We start from the raw sequence: 19,417 nt of genomic DNA, 5'->3' as shown, positions 1-19,417 counted from the left end.
CGGAGTCTGGTGTGCAACATCCGGTCTCGTGAAAGAGGTGCGTCGCCTGTACAAATCCAACGGTCTCTTAGAGCATGTGATGATGTTGGAAGGGAGTGTCCAGTAAATATTATTCCGGGAAAAGGCGTTCCAAGTCAATTGTCGGTTCAGAATGTGTTCGCTTTTTCGTTTTCTTCCTTACAGTTAGCAGACGTAGACTTTTAGTCCGCCTATCGATACCCGTCTGGCCTAATTCCGCCATTCAGTCGGTCGTGGACGCCCGTGATTCATCGACTGTCACACAAAATCTTACGAAACTCTTGCCATGGTGCGATTCGTAACGGTAAAGTGAAACTCCTTTGGCTTTCTAGATGCTCATTGTCGGGTATCCATCCTTCGGAGTAACTAAAGTAGGGTCTATCTCTCATTGTGTTCTGTATAGACTAGGAGTTTTACGAACCGAGATAAAATCCAAGATTTGGGCGCTTGTTCCTCGGCGACAGTTGGCCACGGGCATCCGCTGCGTCGGTAAAGAGTCACGTAGTACCTACCAGAGTGGAACTAAGCGTTTCTCCATACGTTTGCATTCCACAATGACCGACGCCGTCAATTACAAAACGATTATAGAAGGATCCACGACCATGTATTTTCCGGCCGATCAAGAATCCACAGTTTTCTACAACCCCGTTCAGGTTCAAAATCGAGATCTTTCAATTCTTATGATTTCCCTCGCTGCCGAACGACGGGCCGTTCGACAGGTTGTCAAAGCACAACGCAAAGCGTTTCGTAGCGAGGGAGTTTCTAATAAGGGATTGTCAACGAAAATGGAGGAGTATGAGGCAAGCTTGGATTCTGCCCGAGTCTTGTCAGAACAGGATCCAGCTTTGGGTTTGACGATTCTGGACGCTTTGGCAGCGTCCGGGCTGCGGTCGATTCGTTACTGGAAAGAGATCCCTGGAACAAAGCACGTGACAATCAACGATCTGGACGCTGCCGCTGTTGAACGAGCGTGGACCAACCTGAAGCACAACAACGTCATGGACGTAGTCTTAGAACAAAACGATACTCGTGATCGTGGTATTCATGTTCAAAATGGCGACGCGACCCACGAGCTCTACTTGAGCCGTCGGCCCCAACTACTCCATGTTGACGAAAGTCGACCACCTTCTCTCAAGCCTCGCTGGGACGTCATTGATTTGGATCCCTACGGATCGGCGGCTCCATTTTTGGACGCGGCCGTCCAAGGTATCGAAGATGGCGGTTTCTTGTGCGTTACTTGTACAGACATGGCGGCTTTGGGAGGGTCTCATCCCGAAACTTGCTTTGGTCGATACGCATCCATGCCTATTCCGCGCGCGGGTTATTTGCAAGAAATGGCGTTGCGTATTTTGTTGCATTCGCTGGCGACAACCGCGGCCAAGTACGGACGAACTATCAAACCGATCCTGTCCGTCGGTATGAATTTCTACATTCGTGTATTCGTGGAAGTGTACGATGACAAGGCGGGGGTGAATGCTTTATCTCTAAAACTTGGTAGAGTCTTTCAGTCAACTCAGTGCGCTTCCTTTCATATCAAACCTGTAGGTCAACTGGGTGGCAAAAATGGCAATGGATATCAGCCAGGGCGCGTTCCTGACTTTGGGCAATCCGTCGAAATTGATGAAAGCATCAAAGTCGGTGGGCCTATTTGGCTGGGGCCGCTCCACGACAAGACAGTGGTGAAGGTTGCTTTAGATCGACTGGAGTCCAAGGACGAGACGGTCCTGCCATCAATGAAGTGGATTGCAACGAAGGATCGGCTACGCGGCTTATTGACATCATGTCATGAAGAACTCTCCGATGTTCCCCTCTTTTACAATCTTCCCCAAATGGCACAGACGCTCAATGCGACCACGCCTCCGTTAATCAAAGTTAAGGCTGCTCTCCTGAATGCGGGCTTTCGCGTCTCTGGGTACCACAAAGAACCGCAAGCGATCAAGACAAATGCCCCAAATCAAGTTTTATGGGATGTTCTCCGAGTATGGTGCAAAGAAAATCCCCCCAACAGCACAAAAAACCATGAATGTAGCGTTGCCCACAAAATATTGACCAAGACGCCAACGACTCACGTGGACTTTTCAGTGCCCATGGCTTTGCGCGTGGACCGTGGAATAGCTCGATTCCCACAGAATCCTGAGCCACATTGGGGACCAAAAAAGGCGGCAACGGGGCACAAGAGAAAGGCGGAGTCGGACGCTGATCGTAAATAGATAATCCGAAGGCGTTAAATGCTTCAAAGCATGTAAAATTCTTTTTTCGATCTTCAACGAAGTTCGCACGTTATGGAGAGTAATGGCATGCTTTTGAAAGATAATGCTGCAGAAAACCATACTCACTGTCGAGGCCGCGCATTTACGCAAGCGTTTGGTGGCACAATGCCCGAAACGGAATCAAAGTTGGCGGCGAGAACTTTCCTTCATTTGAAATTGCTATTGACAGTGAGTGGCTACGATAGATTGCTAAAATGGTAACCAGTGATCTTTTTGTCATCTTTACTTTACATCCACATTCAAATATGTGCTCGGTACGCGTGAGGACTCGTAAGTATCTTTACATACTCATTGTAGTAATTGTTTTTTATCTGTCTCAACATTTGCGTCTCCGAGTATCGCGCCGTTTTCACGCGGTCTAGCATAGGTCCGAGCGTAACCTTTAAACTACTCAACGCACAAACGTTGAAACGCCATGCATTACCCCATATACGCCATATTCATCGGCACTTTCGGCCTTGCATGTTTGGTATTCGAGAATGTCACGGTGATTTCACAATTTCTCCAAAATCGGAATAATCACTGGTAGGTTTTTCTCATCGGCTTTGGCGTTTTTTCTTCAAAAATCGTATCCAGGCGACCATGGATCCTTTTTTGCTGGCGTTCGGTCCATCCAATGCTAAATCTATGTAAGCGGATTGCCACAATATTTTCAAAGTGACTCTTTTCTAATTGTTGCTCCGTTCTCTCTTTAAGTCAAATTGTTGATTTGCCGGCGAAATTGTCCAGGTGTCTTTCGCCTCAATTACACATTCTTTTGCGATTGATAAAATGTTTCTTGCTTTGTGGCTCTTTTATTTTACCATCGCCGTGTCGGCCGAAGGAGCCAATCGTGTTCGACGGCGAAATGTAAACGGTGCCGTTGTTGCTAATTCCGACGAGGCGTCGTCGGTTCGCCGACACCGCAGCGATATTATTCTGGACCTTGCCACTACCGTTCACACGAGCAACTTTGCTACGTTGGACAAGATCCCCCCGAGGAAGACCAAGGATGCTACGAATGACCGCCAATTGGTTGGTTGGAATCCGGCTGATATGTTTCAAGAAATCCAGCATAACCCAACAATTGTGGGTGGCGGCGACGCCGAGAAATCGGACGCCCCTTGGCAAGTCATGATACTTTTTTGGGATGCGGCCAATAACCGTTGGGAACCAACTGGATGCGCCGGTACGCTCATTTCGGACCGTCACGTGTTGACCGCGGGTCACTGCGCTGTCGACAATGGGAACCGCGACGAAGGAGTATACGTTGGAGCCTACGAACCATTTGGTGAGAATCCGGGTGTCCCTTTTCACTTTTCATTGATTCAATCACATGAGGTACATCCTGAGTTTGACAACCGGTTGAACGATAAGGATGCTGCCGTTCTGACTTTAACTAGCCCGGTCAGCACCAGCCTCTTTCCTCCGCTTCAACTGGCGGGTCCCGGGTTTCCGATTCGAGACGGCGACTTGCTCAAAATTTACGGATTTGGTCGCGTAGCGGAGGAGGATGCGTCCGCCGTCGAGACGCTCCAAGTAGCGCAAGTGCCGTACATTTCGTCGACTCGCTGTAGTCGGTACCACTCCAATATCCGCGCCGACATGTTTTGTGCTGGGTTTTTGGACGGTGGCGTGGACGCGTGCCAGGGCGACTCGGGTGGACCCGCAATTCGCGAGCTCGACGGCATCCCATACCAAGTGGGCATTGTAAGCTGGGGAGTTGGCTGTGCCCGGGCAAACCATCCCGGTGTGTATGCGAGTGTGGCGTACGTACACGAATGGATCCGTGACACCGTTTGCGCTTCAAAAGCGGTCGCGGGTTTTGCTTTGTGTGCTCCCTTTGGTGATGCCAATCCTGATCTTCATCTGGTTCCAACAGTGACTTTGGCTCCTACTCTGGCTCCTACTGTAATTCCAACTCTGGCTCCCACTCTGCTTCATACTCTGCCTCCTACTTTGCCTCCTACGCTGGCTCCTACTTTGCCTCCAACGCTGGCCCCTTCTTTGCCTCCTACGCAGGCTCCGGCTCTGGCTACTACGGTGGCTCCAACTATGACTCCCACAGTGACTCCTCCCAGAGCTGCTACCGTTGCTATTCCATTGACTCGAACCACGGCTCCTTCTTTGACTCCAACCCGGGCTCCTACTTTCACTCCAACCCCGGCTCCGGCGTTGTCTCCTCCCGAAGATGCTACTGTCAGTACTCCATCGGCTCCTGCCGTGACTCCCACACGCGTTCCGAGCCAGCGTCCAACAGTCCTACCACTCGGGACCACTGGGACGTCGGATCCGAATCCCACCCGCGGTCCGGCGACAACGCTGTTTGCGACCACGGGTAGTACCACTTGCGCCTTGCCGGGCCAGTCATGCCGAGACGCCCGCGGTTGTTGCAAGGGCGTGTGCCTCGCGTCGTTGGCGGGCTGGACCTGTCCAGTCGCCAGCGCGGAACGCGGTGTTAGCAGTAGCAGTAGCCACAAATTGCGCGTGCGCGAGGAATTGGTGGAAAGTCGCAAACAGAAAAAAGATAAACACGACTAGGGATGGATCAAGCGGTCGGGTTTGGACCGCCGACGACTGATGCCGACGGAATAACAAAACTAACGCAATAATGCCATTGGATCGTACTGGAGCGTCGTGAAGTCAATAAATCTAGCGCGTTGGTTTCGTGTCACTGTCAGTGAGACGTTTTAGAATGTTGGTATCGGTAATTTGGTATTGCTTGGATGGGGAGGGGGGGGGGGTATTGGACTATATTCTCTGTCAGACGATGCTGGTACTCTTCCTGTCGGAGGGGGGTTCCGGTTGTCCGAGTTCGAGACAAGAAACACTTTTTAAATCCATGGAATCCCAATTGCACTCACAGTCTGTCACTATCAACCGCCCTTTCCCGGGGTTCTCTTGATCTAGCAGAGGGTCGCATCCGGGCGTATCGAAATCGTGACGTCCTTCAGCATTGGAGCGCCCGTCCATCCGGGGACTTCCCATTCCGCGCGCGGAGATTCGGACGCGCCATTCCCGGACTTGGCCGACTCACGGGAGTCACCGGCGAGACCCCACTACTGCGAGGACTTAAGAAAGGGGAATTCGAACCAAGCCCCGTTTGTCCGCAGCGACACGGCACTGGTGTTCCTCGTTCCTATGTACACGTACAAACCAGACTTTTCCCTACACATACACGCACACTTGCGCGCAGACACACACGCAACGCATCGGTCGAGAGTCTACCTTCCTCCCTATACTCACTATAGATCGACCATGGTGGGTTCCTCCTGTACGGGGCAGAACGCCCTGTTGGCCCTGCCGTCCAAATCTTGGACGGACAAACGTAGTGCAGACAATTACTCGCTGCCGAAGAAGCTCGTGTATGACAAGGAAGGCTTGTTGAAAAAGTCGGGGGGCGCACGTGGACTGTTCGTTTGGAAAGTCACCAAGGTACGTCGATTGGAGTCGCGACGATGACGGCGTGCGGTGCCTACCAACTTGACCTCATCTCACCGCATCGGTCCGATGCTTGTTCCTCTTTCCTCGTCTTCGTGGGGTTGTAGACTGGTAAACTGCAGGCCCGTCGTTTGTCCGTAACTCTGGACCGTCGGCATTTGGTCGTCACGTCGCACCGCATCCGTTCGGTGCGGGATTTGGTGCAGGCCGCAACGGGACGCGACGCGTCGATCAAGCAGATACCTTTCGCCGTCGTAGATCGAATCCAGCGTGGGCCCCACACGACACGCTTTCGGACGGCAGAACGCAACAACGGCGCCACCCTCGTTCGGAGAGCCTACGCCCACACCGTCGACAGCTTGTCGATCGTCTACTACTCCTTCGACACGAACGCCTTGGAAACCTTGGATATCATTGTCCCCAATGACGTGACGTTTGTAGTGATTCTCACCGCTCTTGAGGATTTGTTGGCGCTCGCACGCACGGAGCGTGTGCGTTACGTCCACTCGATTGATTATTTGCACTATCAGTGGGCGCGTTTGGGCAAGCCCGTCCGCGACGCCCTCGCGCTTAACGAATGGAACGGCTGGGCCGAGTCTGTCGGTGCCACCTTGCCCAAGGCGGAGCTCGCCACCATGTTTCGGGAAGACTGTGACATGCTTGGTCACGCGGACGAACGCCTGCCTCTGCCTGCCGTCGTCCTACTCCTCGAGGACGTTCGGGAAGCCCAAGCCGGTGGATCCATGGAACATCATCCCCTCGAGGCTCTCTGGATTGTCCTGGTCCGCACCGACCCCGTACCTTTTGCGGGTGGCAACAACCAGGCCGGGGATGTCTCCCGCAACGCGGATCTCCGTGACTCCGAAGAGAGTATCTCCACCGTGGCCTTTCTCTCTTTTCTGCGCAGTCAACAGAAAGAATATCAAAGTAGTCTCGAACAGGTGGCCGATCTCGTACGTTCCTTGAACGTCCAGCAAACTCCCGACGAACTTTTGAACAAAAAAGCCCGACAAAAAACGATGCAGTCCAACGGTGATCGCTTGGCCCGGACCCGCTTCTTCAGTTTTCTCATGTCCGACGCCAACGACCTCCTCGATCCCCTTGACGGACAACTCGGCGTCCAGGACATGACGCGACCCCTATCCCACTACTGGATCAACACCAGTCACGACACTTTTCTTGCCACCACCGCACACAGCTTGGCCGGAAAATCACGCTACGCCAAAACCGAGGCTGGTCCCGAAAAGGTCGACGGACAAATGTACCTCACCGCCCTCTTCCGCGGCGTCCGCTGTCTCGAATTGGACGTTTGGGAAAACGAGCTTTTAGAGCCGGTTCTGGCGCGTTACCAGCCAATCGGACTGAACTACGAATTTGCCGTGCCCTTGGATGACGTGCTACGGGATATTCGCTTTTTCTTACGGGAGCATCCGTACTCCTTCCCAATTATTCTCAATATCGAGAATCATTGCTCGACGGAAGGACAGTTAAACGTGGCCAAACTGCTTTACAATACGCTGGGAGCCGCGCAGCTTATTCTCGAACCCGAAGGGGAGCTCCATGACTTTGCGACGCTCCCTAGCCCGGAAGCGGCCCGGGGCAAGGTCATTGTGCTGGCCAAACGGCCCAAGGCTCTCGTCACCGGCTGCAAAGTCCGGAACGACGATTTCGACGACGAGAATCATACCTACCAACCTTCTTCGCACACGAACGACACGTCCGTCGTTTCCTTGGAAGATGACGACGACGCCACGGTGGGCACCACTATTGTTGGCTTCAACTCACAGGGACCCATCAAAGCAAAGGATCCGCACGCGCCGGTACCGTCCGCCGCCGAAATAGTGGCAACAGCCCAACTGGAAGCCGCCCAAGCCCGTAGCGATGCACAATACGCCCAAGAAAAGGCCGAAGCCTTGGACAAGTTGGCGGATCAGAAGGAGACGGAAACGTCCATCTTGACAGCCAAGGCGGGAATGACGGCAACCGAAGTCAAACGACGCGCGGCCGCGGCGGCCGGTCGCTCCTTCGACAAAGGCGCCTACGACGCGGACGACCGTCCCGAAGGAAAGGTTCTTAAAGAAGAAGGTATCGAAATGCACGAAATCCTGCCCGGGGTTGTGCAAGGCGGACGCGATCAATATGCCCGGACGGCGCAAGAGGCCATGGAAGCGGGTAACCGCGTTGCCGTCTGTTTCACTCGGTACAACCAAGCCGAGGCTGCCCTCTTTGAAGCTAGTCAAAATTTTGAGCGCGCTCGCGGTCGGGAACAAGCGCTTGCGCAAGAAGCGCAAAAGGCGGCGGCAGAAGCACGGTCCCACCGCGAATTTGCCGATTCCGCCCGCGTAAGGGTGGAGCAGGTGCGCGAACTCCAACGCAATGCTTTGGAAAATACGTCCAGCGCTGGGAACGTAGTGGTCACGGCAATGACAGAAGCCAAGATTAGCGAAAAACGAGCGGCAGACGCCGAAGCGCGCGCCGAGCGGGCGAAAGAGGCCGCTGCTAGGGATCAACAAAGGGCCGACGAAGAGACAAGGAAAGAAGAATCCCTCGAAAATGAAGTGACGGAACTTCACGCGCAATGTTCCGAAGCGTCGGAGGCCGCCAAAGCTGTTCGGGAACGCGTAGAAAAGGCTGCCACCATGCTGGATCGGGTGAACGAGCAGATCCACCTTATCGAAAGCAGCAGCCAATATCGAAAGGAAGTGGCCGAAGGTGTCAAGGGAGGGGCGAGCGTTCGCCACGGTGGATCATTTGTGGCTAAGCACTCGTCAAAATTGGAGGAAAGAGAAATATGTCGCGACCTTATCAGAGAAGCTTCAGAAGAGAATGCCACGGCGGAAGCTCGTCGCAATCGCATTTATGCGGCCTTGGAGGATAAAAATCATCTTTGGAACGAACAGAGGGAGGTAGTTGCGCAGGCCAGGAGGGTTGCTGATCGTAGCACACATGCTGCGGAAGAGCTTGCGGAGCACGCGGAAGAAGAGCGAGAGGCTGCCATGCTTCGCTATACTGCTCGCCAGCGAGCAGAAGCTACCGCTGAAAATCGTGACTCACACACGCAGAGTCTGCAAACTCAGCTAGAAGAAGCCGAGCGTGCTTCCACCGAAGCAGCAAATATCGCTGTGCAGTCTCGAAAGCTGGCAACGCGACTCTTAGCAGACGGTGAAAAGGCCAAAGACCTCGACCATTTTGTACGAACCATGAAAGAGGCTGAGGGGGCGAGAAATAAAGCAAAAATTGAGTACGATGCCGCGAAGCTAGAAAAAGACCGATGCAACGACAGAATGATGGAAGAAAAGCGCCGACTCGATACGAACGCCGAAGTTTTTACTCGAGCGCAACGAGCTGCAGCCGACGCTGTTGATCGGATTCAGTATGAGCATCTTTATCAACAAGAAGCAATCGTGGCGTACAATGAAGCCCTCATGTTACGGTCGCAAGCAGAAGATGCAGCCCGACGTTCTAAAGCGAATATGGCAAAGGCTGATGAGAAGGCAAGGGCTGCGCAAAGCGCTTCCGAGTACAAGCGATTGACAGACCGTGTGGTGGAGCTGCCGACGAATCTTGCTCGGCTTTCCATGCTTCATCGCTTGAAGTTCCAGAATTGGGAAAAGAGTTTATCGTTGTCAGCTGCTCATGTCCACAGTTTTGCGCAGCATGTGCTTTTTAAAATGCTCAACGACGACTCTCTGGAACAGTGTAAGAATATCAAGGCTTTCACCCAGAATCACTTATGCCGAGTATTTCCATCCTGGAATGTCCTTCCCTCGAAAATGTTTACGAATTATGATCCAATATTTGCTTGGTCGATGGGCTGTCAGTTGGTCCCAATGAATTTTCATTCGGCGGATGAACGATTATTTGTGGCTGATGGTCGGTTTCGGACAAACGGGTCTTGTGGCTACGTACTCAAACCTAGCAGCCTCGCAGAGAATAATACAAATTCCGTTGAAAGCGAAGAATGGACTTTGGAGGTCCTATGTGGGTCGAATATTCCAATCAAGAAGCCAAAGGGCACCCCGAATCTCTTTGTGAAAGTCTCCTTGTTCGCAGGCTCAACCATGAAAGACAAAAGTGCTTTCTACAAGACCAGCATCCAACACAACTATGCGAATCCTGTATGGGAAGGGAATAATTTTGTGTTTGCGGTGGATAATCCATCTTTGGCCATTATTGTGTTTTCGGTGTGGGATCAGAATCCGAACGGCTTAGAGGATTTCATTGCCGCTGCAGCCTTTCCTGCTTCATCGCTGCGAGAAGGGTATCGTAGCGTTTCTTTGTTTGATGTACACCATTCTAGATCTGGTCCATTTGCGTTTGCCAGTCTTCTGGTTAAAGCGCTCAAGAGCTAGATCAGTCTCTACGCCATTTTCATTCACAGTCAGTCAAAAACGAAAGATTGGCGAACTGAGATGCTTTACTGTTGGTAAAATTATGTAGTTGTAAGTCGTGCAAAAGGTAGTGACTTTTTATTTTATTCTTTACCCATGGTCGGCATAGTCATTCCCCCCAAATCGGCCGAGCGGTACGGCCAGTTGCTAGTCACGGTTTTCAATTGCGTATAGAACTGAACCCCAGATTTGCCGTAAAAGTTTAGATCTCCACGAATGCTGGCCTTGTTGCCTGTGAAGGAAAACATTGGAAGCGGTACCGGGATCGGCACATTGATGCCAACTTGGCCGGCCTGAATTTCTCTCGTAAACTTTCGTGCCGCGGCGCCAGAAGCTGTAAATATCGCGCATCCATTCCCGTATGGATTACTATTGACAATTTGCATAGCCTCTTCCAAGCTTTTCGCCTCGAGACACGCCAAGACGGGTCCAAATATTTCTTCTTGGTAGCCGATGTTGGAAGGTGTGATCTTCGACAACACCGTTGGACCAAGGAAATTTCCTGTTGAATATTCATTGACGTGGACGTCACGGCCGTCTAACGGGATCTCTGCTCCCTGGTCGATGGATCGATGAATGATATCCAAGACTCGGTTCTTGGCGTCGTGTGTAATCAATGGCCCCACGTCGACTCCGTCTTCCCAACCTGCACCTACGCTGAGCTTGGCTGCTTCCTCAACGATATCACTGAGCCAATCTTGGGCCTCTCCGACAAGAATTAGCGTCGACAAGGCCATGCAGCGCTGACCAGCGGCACCAAAGGCTGCCCCCACGAGAGCGCGTACCGTGGCACCACGGTCGGCGTCGGGCAGGACGACTGCGTGATTTTTGGCCCCCATGTTGGACTGCACCCGTTTACCATGTGCCGTACCTTGTTGAAAAATGTACTCTCCCGCGAAATTCCCCCCGACAAACGAAATCGCTTGTATATCTTTGTGGCTACAAATGCGATCCACGGTATCTTTCCCACCGTGAACAATTTGTAGGACGTTCTCTGGCAAGCCAGCTTCGGCCGCCAGCTCCGCCAGTAGAAGGCTAGCACTAGGTGTCTTTTCGGACGGCTTCAAGATAAACGAATTCCCGCTTGCCACAGCCAGTGGAAACATCCATAAAGGAATCATGGCTGGAAAGTTGAAGGGGCAAACACCGGTACAGACACCAAGCGGTTCTCGGAATGAGACGGTATCGACTGTACTCGAAACTCCCGCCAAGGAATCCCCAAGCATTTGAGGTGCTACCTGGCAGGCAGATTCTACAACCTCGAGGCCCCGAAACACGTCACCTTTGGCGTCCGCTAGCGTCTTGCCGTTTTCGGCCGTAATGAGGCCGGCCAGGTCAGCGGTCCGATCACGTATCAGACGCTGATATTCCAACATCACTCTCTGTCGTTGCTGAACGGGAACCAGCTTCCAGTCTTCGTACGCGTGAACGGCCTTTAGTACGACTTCATCGAACTCGTCGGCTGTATTTTCTGCAATATTTCCTGAAAGCTGTTGCGTGGCGGGGTTGATAACCGGCAGGCGATCGCTGGAAGAAGACGTCACAAACGCATTGTTGGTGAAGTAGTTGTAGACATCCTTTTCGTTCAGCCATTTTCCAGCGACATTTGGCTGACAAGCTAGGAATCTCTTTGAATTTGAGGGGGTGAAAGATCGGTTTGCAGATACTGCGGCCAGAAGGGGCCTGATTATCGTCATGGTGCTTTGCCTGGGTGGCTTTTTATGACAAACACTCACGGTGCACGAAACCTGGCTGACAGTGAGAACCGAATCTTTGCATCGAGTCTGGCTTTCTCGTGAGTCGTCAAATTATACGAACTGTAAGTTGTATCGCTAAATTTATTGCCGGACGTGTCTCTTTACCGTCTGAACAAGACAGAAATGTATTCTTTATCTAGACAAACACTGACTTGGGACAGATCCCTGAACCCAGCGTACTTTTGTTAATGTCAACGCGCTATGTTATGGCCAGCTCCCTGCGGTCGCCTTAGCATTCTAGTAGTCTTCCATTAGAAAGGAGTGCTTACATGCTCATGTAAAGCCCTGCCATGAAGCTCAGGTGACAGCAAGAGGTCCTTCCTGTTAAGTCTTTCCCTTGACACTGCAGTGCTGCTCTGACAGCGATCCGACCTCGTGTGACGTTGGTAGTCCTAATGTAAGCAGTTTTCGGTACGAGGTTTTCGCAATATCCTTCTATTGGTTGAACCGCTACTCCCATTCCAGTAGGTCGAAGCTTTCACGTCAATGTATACGTCAGCTTAAATTATGTTTTCAAAAGACAGCCTGCAAAAAAGACCACAAAATCCTTTGCAAGAAAAAAGAGCTTTCACCAGCAGTGTCACGAGTCATGGCGAACTTTCTCTTCGCTGTCATGGCCAGAGGCCCACGGCAATCGAGCAACGCAATGGCAAGTTCATCAAGATCACAAATTTGACGCTAATAGCCCAAGTATGGTGCCCACGCGTTCTCGCGAGGTAAAGGTCATTTACACAAAGCGAAGAGCTGATGAACTGACTGGAAATGTCTTCCATCTAATTTTTGCAGGACTCACGGAAAGTGACTTCTCTTGCAGGAGACCTCAAGAAATTTTTTAACCGCGCAGGCAGCGACAACAGCATCGACCGCTTGCCCGGAATTCCAGCCACTGATCCGGGCGATACCCTGGCAGCGTCCATTCGTAGCGGCAAAGGGAAGTAATGCTGCAGAACGATTTCCCGCATCTTTTATGGTTAAGGACTTCTTACCACATCAGACCTTCGCGGCTTCCAAAAAGCACGACATCTTCTGCTGGCTCACGAACTGGGCCGAACAACTCCCGGCGCTTGCATCCTTTTCAATGAGACCCAGAACTCCATCAACATATGGGGAGTTGCGTATGTAGGTAGACCTCATAAAAATAATTTTGACTTGCAATGCCAGGCCTGCCACACTGCAGAAGTCTTCTCTCTGCTTCGCCGTCAAGTACGGTATTAAGATTTTTCGACTCTAGCTAGCAAGGGCACTTCGCTGAAGCATCAAAGGAGTCGGAACTGAAGGCCTAATGGATGCTGGAACCCTGGAATTGAACCCCTTGTATTGTCAGCGGGCAAAGCAATACAATGGGGATCTCTTCAGTGGTAGAAAGTGATGCTTAACTATCTTGTAGTTAACCGTAATTTGCAGTTCTTCAGCCATCATGTCATCGCCTATGTCCATATTTGATCACAACATGGACTATGTTCGTGTCTTAAATTAAGCAAGAGAAAGGATCCTGAATCGTTTTCTTCGCGGTCGTAAGTCTCCGTTTTGTGGAAGGACTTCGATGGAGCATTTCCAGCTTCTTATCAGATCAGGAAAAGGCTGGAGAAGCAGAAGTAGAACTCTCAGGACTCGATCAGCTCGGCAGGCTCCTTTTTATGAGAATCTCAATCACTATCAGTCCGCAGTGGTCAACTGCGGGTATGCGTTGATTCGCACACAAGCGTGCGCATTTTTTCGTACCCAAGTCCTAAGAGTGCGTCGACGCGGGTTTGGTGGTCCCAGCTGGAACCGCGGGTGATTCTATTGCTAAATTTTGAAATTGTATTCAATAATTATAGTTCTTTTCTGTACCAAGTTGAACAGGTGTCTCGATAGAGAAGCCTATCAGAATCGAAACAAAACAAATAAAATGAATGGTATATAAATACTTTGAATTAAGTATGTATGCCAAATAGATAGGTAGACGCTTCCGGCAAAAAGCGTCGATACCGACCTTACCAAAATTGTCCTCCGGAAAGCTTATTTGTAGGTGTTTGCAGATGAGAAAATTCGATCACTCCTTTCATTGTGCTGGTTCCATCTCATGAAATCGTTATTTGGAAAGCTTCAAAAAAGAGTCATGTGCACCTTCATTCGAATGATGAGAATGAACAATTTCGCCGTCACGTTGATGCGTCAGCGCAATGACAATGATGCAGCCAAAACGATTCTCCGGACTCTCGAGCTGTTGCGAGAAACTGCATCTGGCTTCATTCCATCCACGAGTGAGCTAGAAAGGTGGAGGTTGATGGGGGAGGTCGTATCTGTCGTGTTAAGTAACGCTTTCGTCAATGAATTATGTGGCGCCGTTGACGGGGTCGATAGCTCTACTCCAGCTTTCTACTCTCGGGCTATGATTTTTTCGGTGGATTCGAGAAGAATTGCAACACCAACATCTGAGAATCTTGCCACAATTTCAATGGTCCTTCTGTTCAATGCAGCACTTGCTCTTCAGAGGGATGGTTTACGTACTGGACAGAGTAGTGTTGTTCAACAAGCTCTTCCTGTTTATATGAAAATAATCGGTATTCTTGGGCCATTGGATCTACACGGCTCACACATTCCAGATACCCTCAAAACAATCAGCCTGGCAACAAGCGTCAACATTGCTCACGTGCATCTCGAGTTTTACAATCGATTAGAGGCAAAAATTTGGCAGACCCATTTTTCTGTTGCCTTTCAGTGCATGGAAAGATCGCACATGAATTTCGATGACTTTGCGATTTTTGCAATGAACGCATTCGTCTTCTCAATAGAGGGAGGTGTTGGATTTCTTACCGCCGCAGCTGCATAAACGCTATTGCGTGTAGGGAAGGATGTGTTTTTGATTCCATCTCGCTCCCAGTCCAAAGTTCTTTGATATTGCATGATTATAAAAACAATACATAGACTAGGTAGGGCTTTTCAAATCGACGTTCACTGCTTCCATTGATGAATCAAGCTCTCCACAGAGGGCGTCTGTTGTAAGCCAGCTGCTCACGTTGTTCTGTCACCTCTCCACCTGAAGACAGTTTGGTACATTTCCTTGGATGGAATCCCCCGTATCCAGCAGGTCTCTACCGCTTCCGGATCTGTACCTGATATTGCGGTCCTTTCCCGCCGGTGAAGTCGTCCATGCCTTTACAAATATATCCAAGAGGAAAATGAAGCCCAGTTCCTCTGCGAAACTGTGAAACCCTTTTGGTTTGTAGCAGTCCTGCTCTGTGTCGTCAGAATCGAAGCTTTCCAAAAGCTATACATCAGCAGTGAATCCTGCCCGTTTCTCCCGCGCAAGAATATTGTGAGCAAATAGTCACTGACTGTAAGATCTTTGGGTGTTGTTTGACAAGGCCACACAGGAAAGGATTTGCTCTATAATTGCGCTCGACGTCAAGAATTGAACGCACTCCAGCCACTACTACGATAAGTAAGGCAATCATTTACGGCTTGTAAATCGCTGGACCGAATCTACCTATTCGGGCGGAGGCGTTTTCACTACTTTACTCACAACTTACAGACCTCGTTGGTGTTGGGAGGGTACTTCGCATCCGACTTCGAACATTTTTGTTTTCGGTCGGAGCAGCGTGGATGAGATGGCGCGTAGACTTGGCCTCTCCCTTTTGGGTCGGGAGAGAGCTAGCTACCTACTAATTGTTTAATGTCTTGTTTACGCGGTGCCGTGTTTTGTTGATGTAGGCCGATCTTCCGATTCAACGTGGCATTAGTGATAACGTCGTTCATTTGCAACTATCGATATAGTTAGTATCTTCCCTTGGCACGGTCGGTAGTTCGAATTGCGAAATAAACGAAAGCGTGTGGGAGATCTGTCGGGACTGCTTTCCTAAATATCTTTATAGTCAGTCGTTACAAATGGTAATTTATGCATATAGTATTTGTTTGAAATTGTCTCTCAACCAAGTGCTCGAGTCCAATTATAATCAAGAGTCCATATCCATCTCGTGCCGACATGGATCGACGTCAGCAGGGGGGGGGTCGTCGCCGGCTGCTTCCGATTCCCCCAGCGTGCGAAGAAAGGGGTCGTGCATTCCGTTCCACGGCCCCGCTTTCTGCGTCTCCGCACCCAACGCTGCGCACACGTGCACCGAAGCAATTTCCTGTATGGGAGTCACTATGCCGTTGGAACATAAGTTTGGAAGGCACGCAACCTTGATTTGACCATTTTCCGAAACCAACCGGTGTCCTTTGGTCGTGTTGCCTATTATTGACTGTGAATGAAAGCGGAAAGGACCTTTTGGTGTGATCCGAGCGCTTCCGTGGTGCGATTCGTCATTCCTCGTCATGTTACCCTCCACTTACCTCCGGCCCATTGCGGAGGATCAGTCCGACACGTCTTCGCTTCCACCGAGTCAGCGCTTGCCTCTGTCTACATCCTCAACGATAGGACCGCGAGTCTTTTCGGATTGCGGTAGTAGTACTTGCGCAGTGGAAGCTGGACGAGCCGGATCCGTCCTTTCCGACTCGGCTGTTTCCGACGCTGCCAATCTCGCTGGACAGCACCCGGACGATGACAAAGAAGGGACGGATCGCGTACGCCAAAGTCGTCGCCCTTACAAAACGCGGGGTTCCGGTTCTTCACAAGCTCCCGAATCATCACGGGATAGTTCGTCGGGTGCCCGTAGACGACGCTTGCAACGTGAACGAGAGGCGCAGCATAAACCCTGGCAGTGGCTCACCCACCGATCGACCCTGCTTTCGGTAGGATTGTTGGTCATGGTGGCGGTGGGCATTGGTCTCTTGGTAGGACTGGGTGTGGGACAAGGGAGTAGCGATAGTGAAATGAGTGCGGCTTCCGGTAGTGGCGGTACGACGGATATGGCATCTTCGACACCGGCTCCTACGCCCCTTCGCGGTGGGCCGTCCGCGCCGACTCCCACGGTGGACCCTCGAACGGTAGCGCAACTGGACGCCGTCTTTCGTAGAGTTTCGGATCCTGCCTTATTCAATGTTCCCGATTCGCCGCAATCGCAAGCTCGGAACTGGATGTTGACGGGTGATTTGTTACGGGAAGACGTCTTGGCGGACGGGGTTGACCACGTTGCCCAGCGATACGTCATCGCCTTGCTTTTTTACGCTACGGACGGTCCCAGTTCCTGGGCACATGCGGACTTTTTGAGCAACGACGAAATGGAATGCGAATGGCGCGGAGTCCATTGCGATGCGATCACCAACGTTGTCGACAGACTGCGGTTCCCTGGTTGGAACTTGACCGGATCACTGCCTTCCGAACTGATGCACTTGACCTTTTTACAGGAAGTCGACTTGTCGGAAAATCGTCTCGTCGGTACTCTACCCGTACCCTGGTTTCCCACGTCAACCACACTCGCTACGGATGTACCGTTTCCCGACCTTTACTGGCTGGACGTTTCGTCCAACACACTCGACGGGACTTTGCCACACGGTGTGTGGAATATGCCCACGCTACGGTTCCTATACGCGCACGGGAACCAACTGAGCGGCAACATTGATCGTCACGGAAACTTGCCATCTTCGCCCTACTTGGAAGATATTCGGCTGGACGAAAATCTTTTGACGGGACCGTTGCCTTCCTGGTTGCCCGAACTTTCTTCCTTGAACATATGGATTAGCAACAGTAATTCCCTGAGCGGAAACTTGCCAGATTTGTCGAATCTTGTCAATCTGACATTCTGGGACGCTTCGTTCAATAACTTTACGGGAAGACTGGAGGAATCCTGGTTGTATGGTATGCCAGCTCTGACCAAACTCTTTTTGGACCACAATGCGTTGACCGGTGTGCTGCCCGCACCAACCGCCGGTCTTCGCAATACAGTCATGGCAAAGTTGTGGCTCCAAGGTAATCAACTGGCAGGCCCATTTCCGGAAAACTTTGGTCGAGAATGGCCGAATCTCCTCGAGTTGCTATTGCAAGATAACGAATTGACGGGAGTTGTGGATGCCTGCATCGATCGACAAACAATCTGGCCGAGATTACAGCGCCTGGAAACTGACTGCTTGGTTCGGAACAATGTGACAACGAACGAAACGGGTCCGGAAGTCCAGTGTTCGTGTTGCACCTCTTGTTACACGGAAACGTTGGTATAAAGGGCCCCGTCGGGCATATTCGTGTTTGTGTAACGTATATGCGAACGTTCGTACTATATATTTTACATTTTTCTAGATTTTGTGATTGGCGGAAAACAGTTTTGTCCGAGTGACGACATTTGCTTTCCAGTAGATGTGAGTGGGGACACAATGTGGCCTCGCAAGAAATGTGTTTTCTGTAAGCGATTCAACATTGGCACTTGTACTTTTCGAGTAGTGAGCTTTATAGAGCTGCATGTAGTGTTGCTGACTGAGTATATCGAGTTATGACTCCTCTTGTTTCGTTGTTGAATGCTACGTGTGAAGGCAACGTATGTTCCCTTCACAGATCAAGGTAGTAGAGTCCTCAAAAGGATTTTGTTGAAGAACAAGAGTCGCCGCACTCCTCTGAATTTTTCAAATCTGTGATGGAATATGGACGTCCACTTGACTTTCGTTTACACAGCCGGGAATGTTTTTCACGGCGTTTTGTTCGGTTCAATGAAAGCGTTGAAGCTCTTCGCAGCATTCACTATCAATTTTATTTTACGCGAATCGACGAGGTTCCAGTCCTTAGAAGCAAAAAGAGCTCAAAACGAGTAGGTACTAGTAGATCACCTCGTTTCCTTAGTGTAAATACCTATCCAGTAGCTTTGCTGTGATTGACATAATTTCGACCGTCCAACCGGTGAAGGTGTATCTAGCTCCCTCGACCTAAGGTTCCAGTAGTTCTCCCTCAAGGTGCGAAGAAAACCCTCAGTAACTGAAGAGGAGGGGGGTCTGATTTCTGATTTTTATGTCACTGTCACTGTCATTACGACTTGACAATTCACAGTCAGAAGAGAAAGGTACGTAGGTAATTCCTTCGATCGAAATCCGAAACTGACACAATATCTTTCTTCCGCTTGCAACGTAAACGGCGAATATGACTTTACTTGTATCGTAACGACAGTCATCAAGCCCGGAGCATTAAAGAGACGGCTTAAATACGAATCATCATTTGCTCCAAGAGCGAGACCTTTCAACAAAAGAGATAAGCAAAAATTTGTCCCCCGGACAGAGCTCGCATCATACATCACGGTGTCGACATCTACCGGCATCGTTCATGGAAAGAACAAAATGCAAAACAAGGGTCATTCTGCTTTTTGCGGAAATACATCCGCAATTTACTCCTTTCCAATTTTGTAGAACTTTGCCCGTTCCCCATGAAGGTTGTGTCCTTATGGAAGAATGCGTTCGCGCTACTAGTGCCGCTGTTTGTGCTAATTGATGCAGCCTCCGCCGATTTTGACGACTTTGTCGACCCGACGTATGACTGCCCGGCCCTGACAACATGCCCCGTGATTTGCGCCGAGAATGCAACGGCGTGCCCGACGCCTTCCTGTGCCGCCGGCCTGACGCTGTGTGCGGACGGCTCCTGTGCCGATTCCTGCTCTTCGAGAGCCAATCGCAATCCGTGCCCGCAGACGTGTCTGCCTTTTGCGTGTCCTAAAATTATCGA

The 19,417-nt window shown here is 50.8% G+C and overlaps 6 protein-coding genes across 6 annotated transcripts; 5 read left to right on the top strand and 1 right to left on the bottom strand.

Annotated features, from left to right (window-relative positions):
* Nucleotides 1-369: 369 nt before the first annotated feature.
* PHATRDRAFT_23472 (predicted protein) lies at nucleotides 370-2,174 on the top strand (the record flags this gene model as incomplete). Its single annotated transcript, XM_002184556.1, has 2 exons — nucleotides 370-1,064; nucleotides 1,155-2,174. Coding segments are annotated over exons 1-2 (1,512 nt in total), but the record flags the coding sequence as incomplete, so codon positions are not given.
* An 885-nt stretch (nucleotides 2,175-3,059) lies between these two features.
* Nucleotides 3,060-4,808, top strand: PHATRDRAFT_49772 (predicted protein; the record flags this gene model as incomplete). Its single annotated transcript, XM_002184555.1, has 1 exon — nucleotides 3,060-4,808. The coding sequence occupies one exon, from the start codon at nucleotides 3,060-3,062 to the stop codon at nucleotides 4,806-4,808; it is 1,749 nt and encodes a 582-aa protein (XP_002184591.1).
* A 717-nt stretch (nucleotides 4,809-5,525) lies between these two features.
* On the top strand, nucleotides 5,526-10,187 carry PHATRDRAFT_49771 (predicted protein; the record flags this gene model as incomplete). The annotated part of the gene is made up of 3 exons (XM_002184554.1): nucleotides 5,526-5,702; nucleotides 5,831-9,346; nucleotides 9,407-10,187. 3 exons carry the CDS (start codon nucleotides 5,526-5,528, stop codon nucleotides 10,058-10,060), a joined length of 4,347 nt encoding a protein of 1,448 aa, XP_002184590.1. The 3' UTR covers nucleotides 10,061-10,187.
* Nucleotides 10,183-11,811, bottom strand: PHATRDRAFT_23467 (dehydrogenase methylmalonate-semialdhyde dehydrogenase; the record flags this gene model as incomplete). The annotated part of the gene is made up of 1 exon (XM_002184472.1): nucleotides 10,183-11,811. The coding sequence occupies exon 1, from the start codon at nucleotides 11,794-11,796 to the stop codon at nucleotides 10,183-10,185; it is 1,614 nt and encodes a 537-aa protein (XP_002184508.1). The 5' UTR covers nucleotides 11,797-11,811.
* Nucleotides 11,812-13,957: 2,146 nt separating this feature from the next.
* On the top strand, nucleotides 13,958-14,671 carry PHATRDRAFT_40550 (predicted protein; the record flags this gene model as incomplete). The annotated part of the gene is made up of 1 exon (XM_002184553.1): nucleotides 13,958-14,671. One exon carries the CDS (start codon nucleotides 13,958-13,960, stop codon nucleotides 14,669-14,671), a length of 714 nt encoding a protein of 237 aa, XP_002184589.1.
* Nucleotides 14,672-15,999: 1,328 nt separating this feature from the next.
* PHATRDRAFT_49769 (predicted protein) lies at nucleotides 16,000-18,009 on the top strand. Its single transcript, XM_002184552.1, has one exon. It carries the CDS (start codon nucleotides 16,156-16,158, stop codon nucleotides 17,935-17,937), a length of 1,782 nt encoding a protein of 593 aa, XP_002184588.1. The 5' UTR covers nucleotides 16,000-16,155; the 3' UTR covers nucleotides 17,938-18,009.
* The last annotated feature ends 1,408 nt before the right edge of the window (nucleotides 18,010-19,417 follow it).

Source organism: Phaeodactylum tricornutum, chromosome 24 (assembly GCF_000150955.2).
Source record: "Phaeodactylum tricornutum CCAP 1055/1 chromosome 24, whole genome shotgun sequence".
NCBI lineage: Eukaryota > Bacillariophyta > Bacillariophyceae > Surirellales > Neidiaceae > Phaeodactylum > Phaeodactylum tricornutum.
This window is presented reverse-complemented; position numbering and strand designations above follow the sequence as displayed.

Coding starts and splice junctions, on each gene's coding strand:
- PHATRDRAFT_49769 (XM_002184552.1), top strand. CDS start 16,156: ATGTTACCCTCCACTTACCTCCGGCCCATTGCGGAGGATCAGTCCGAC.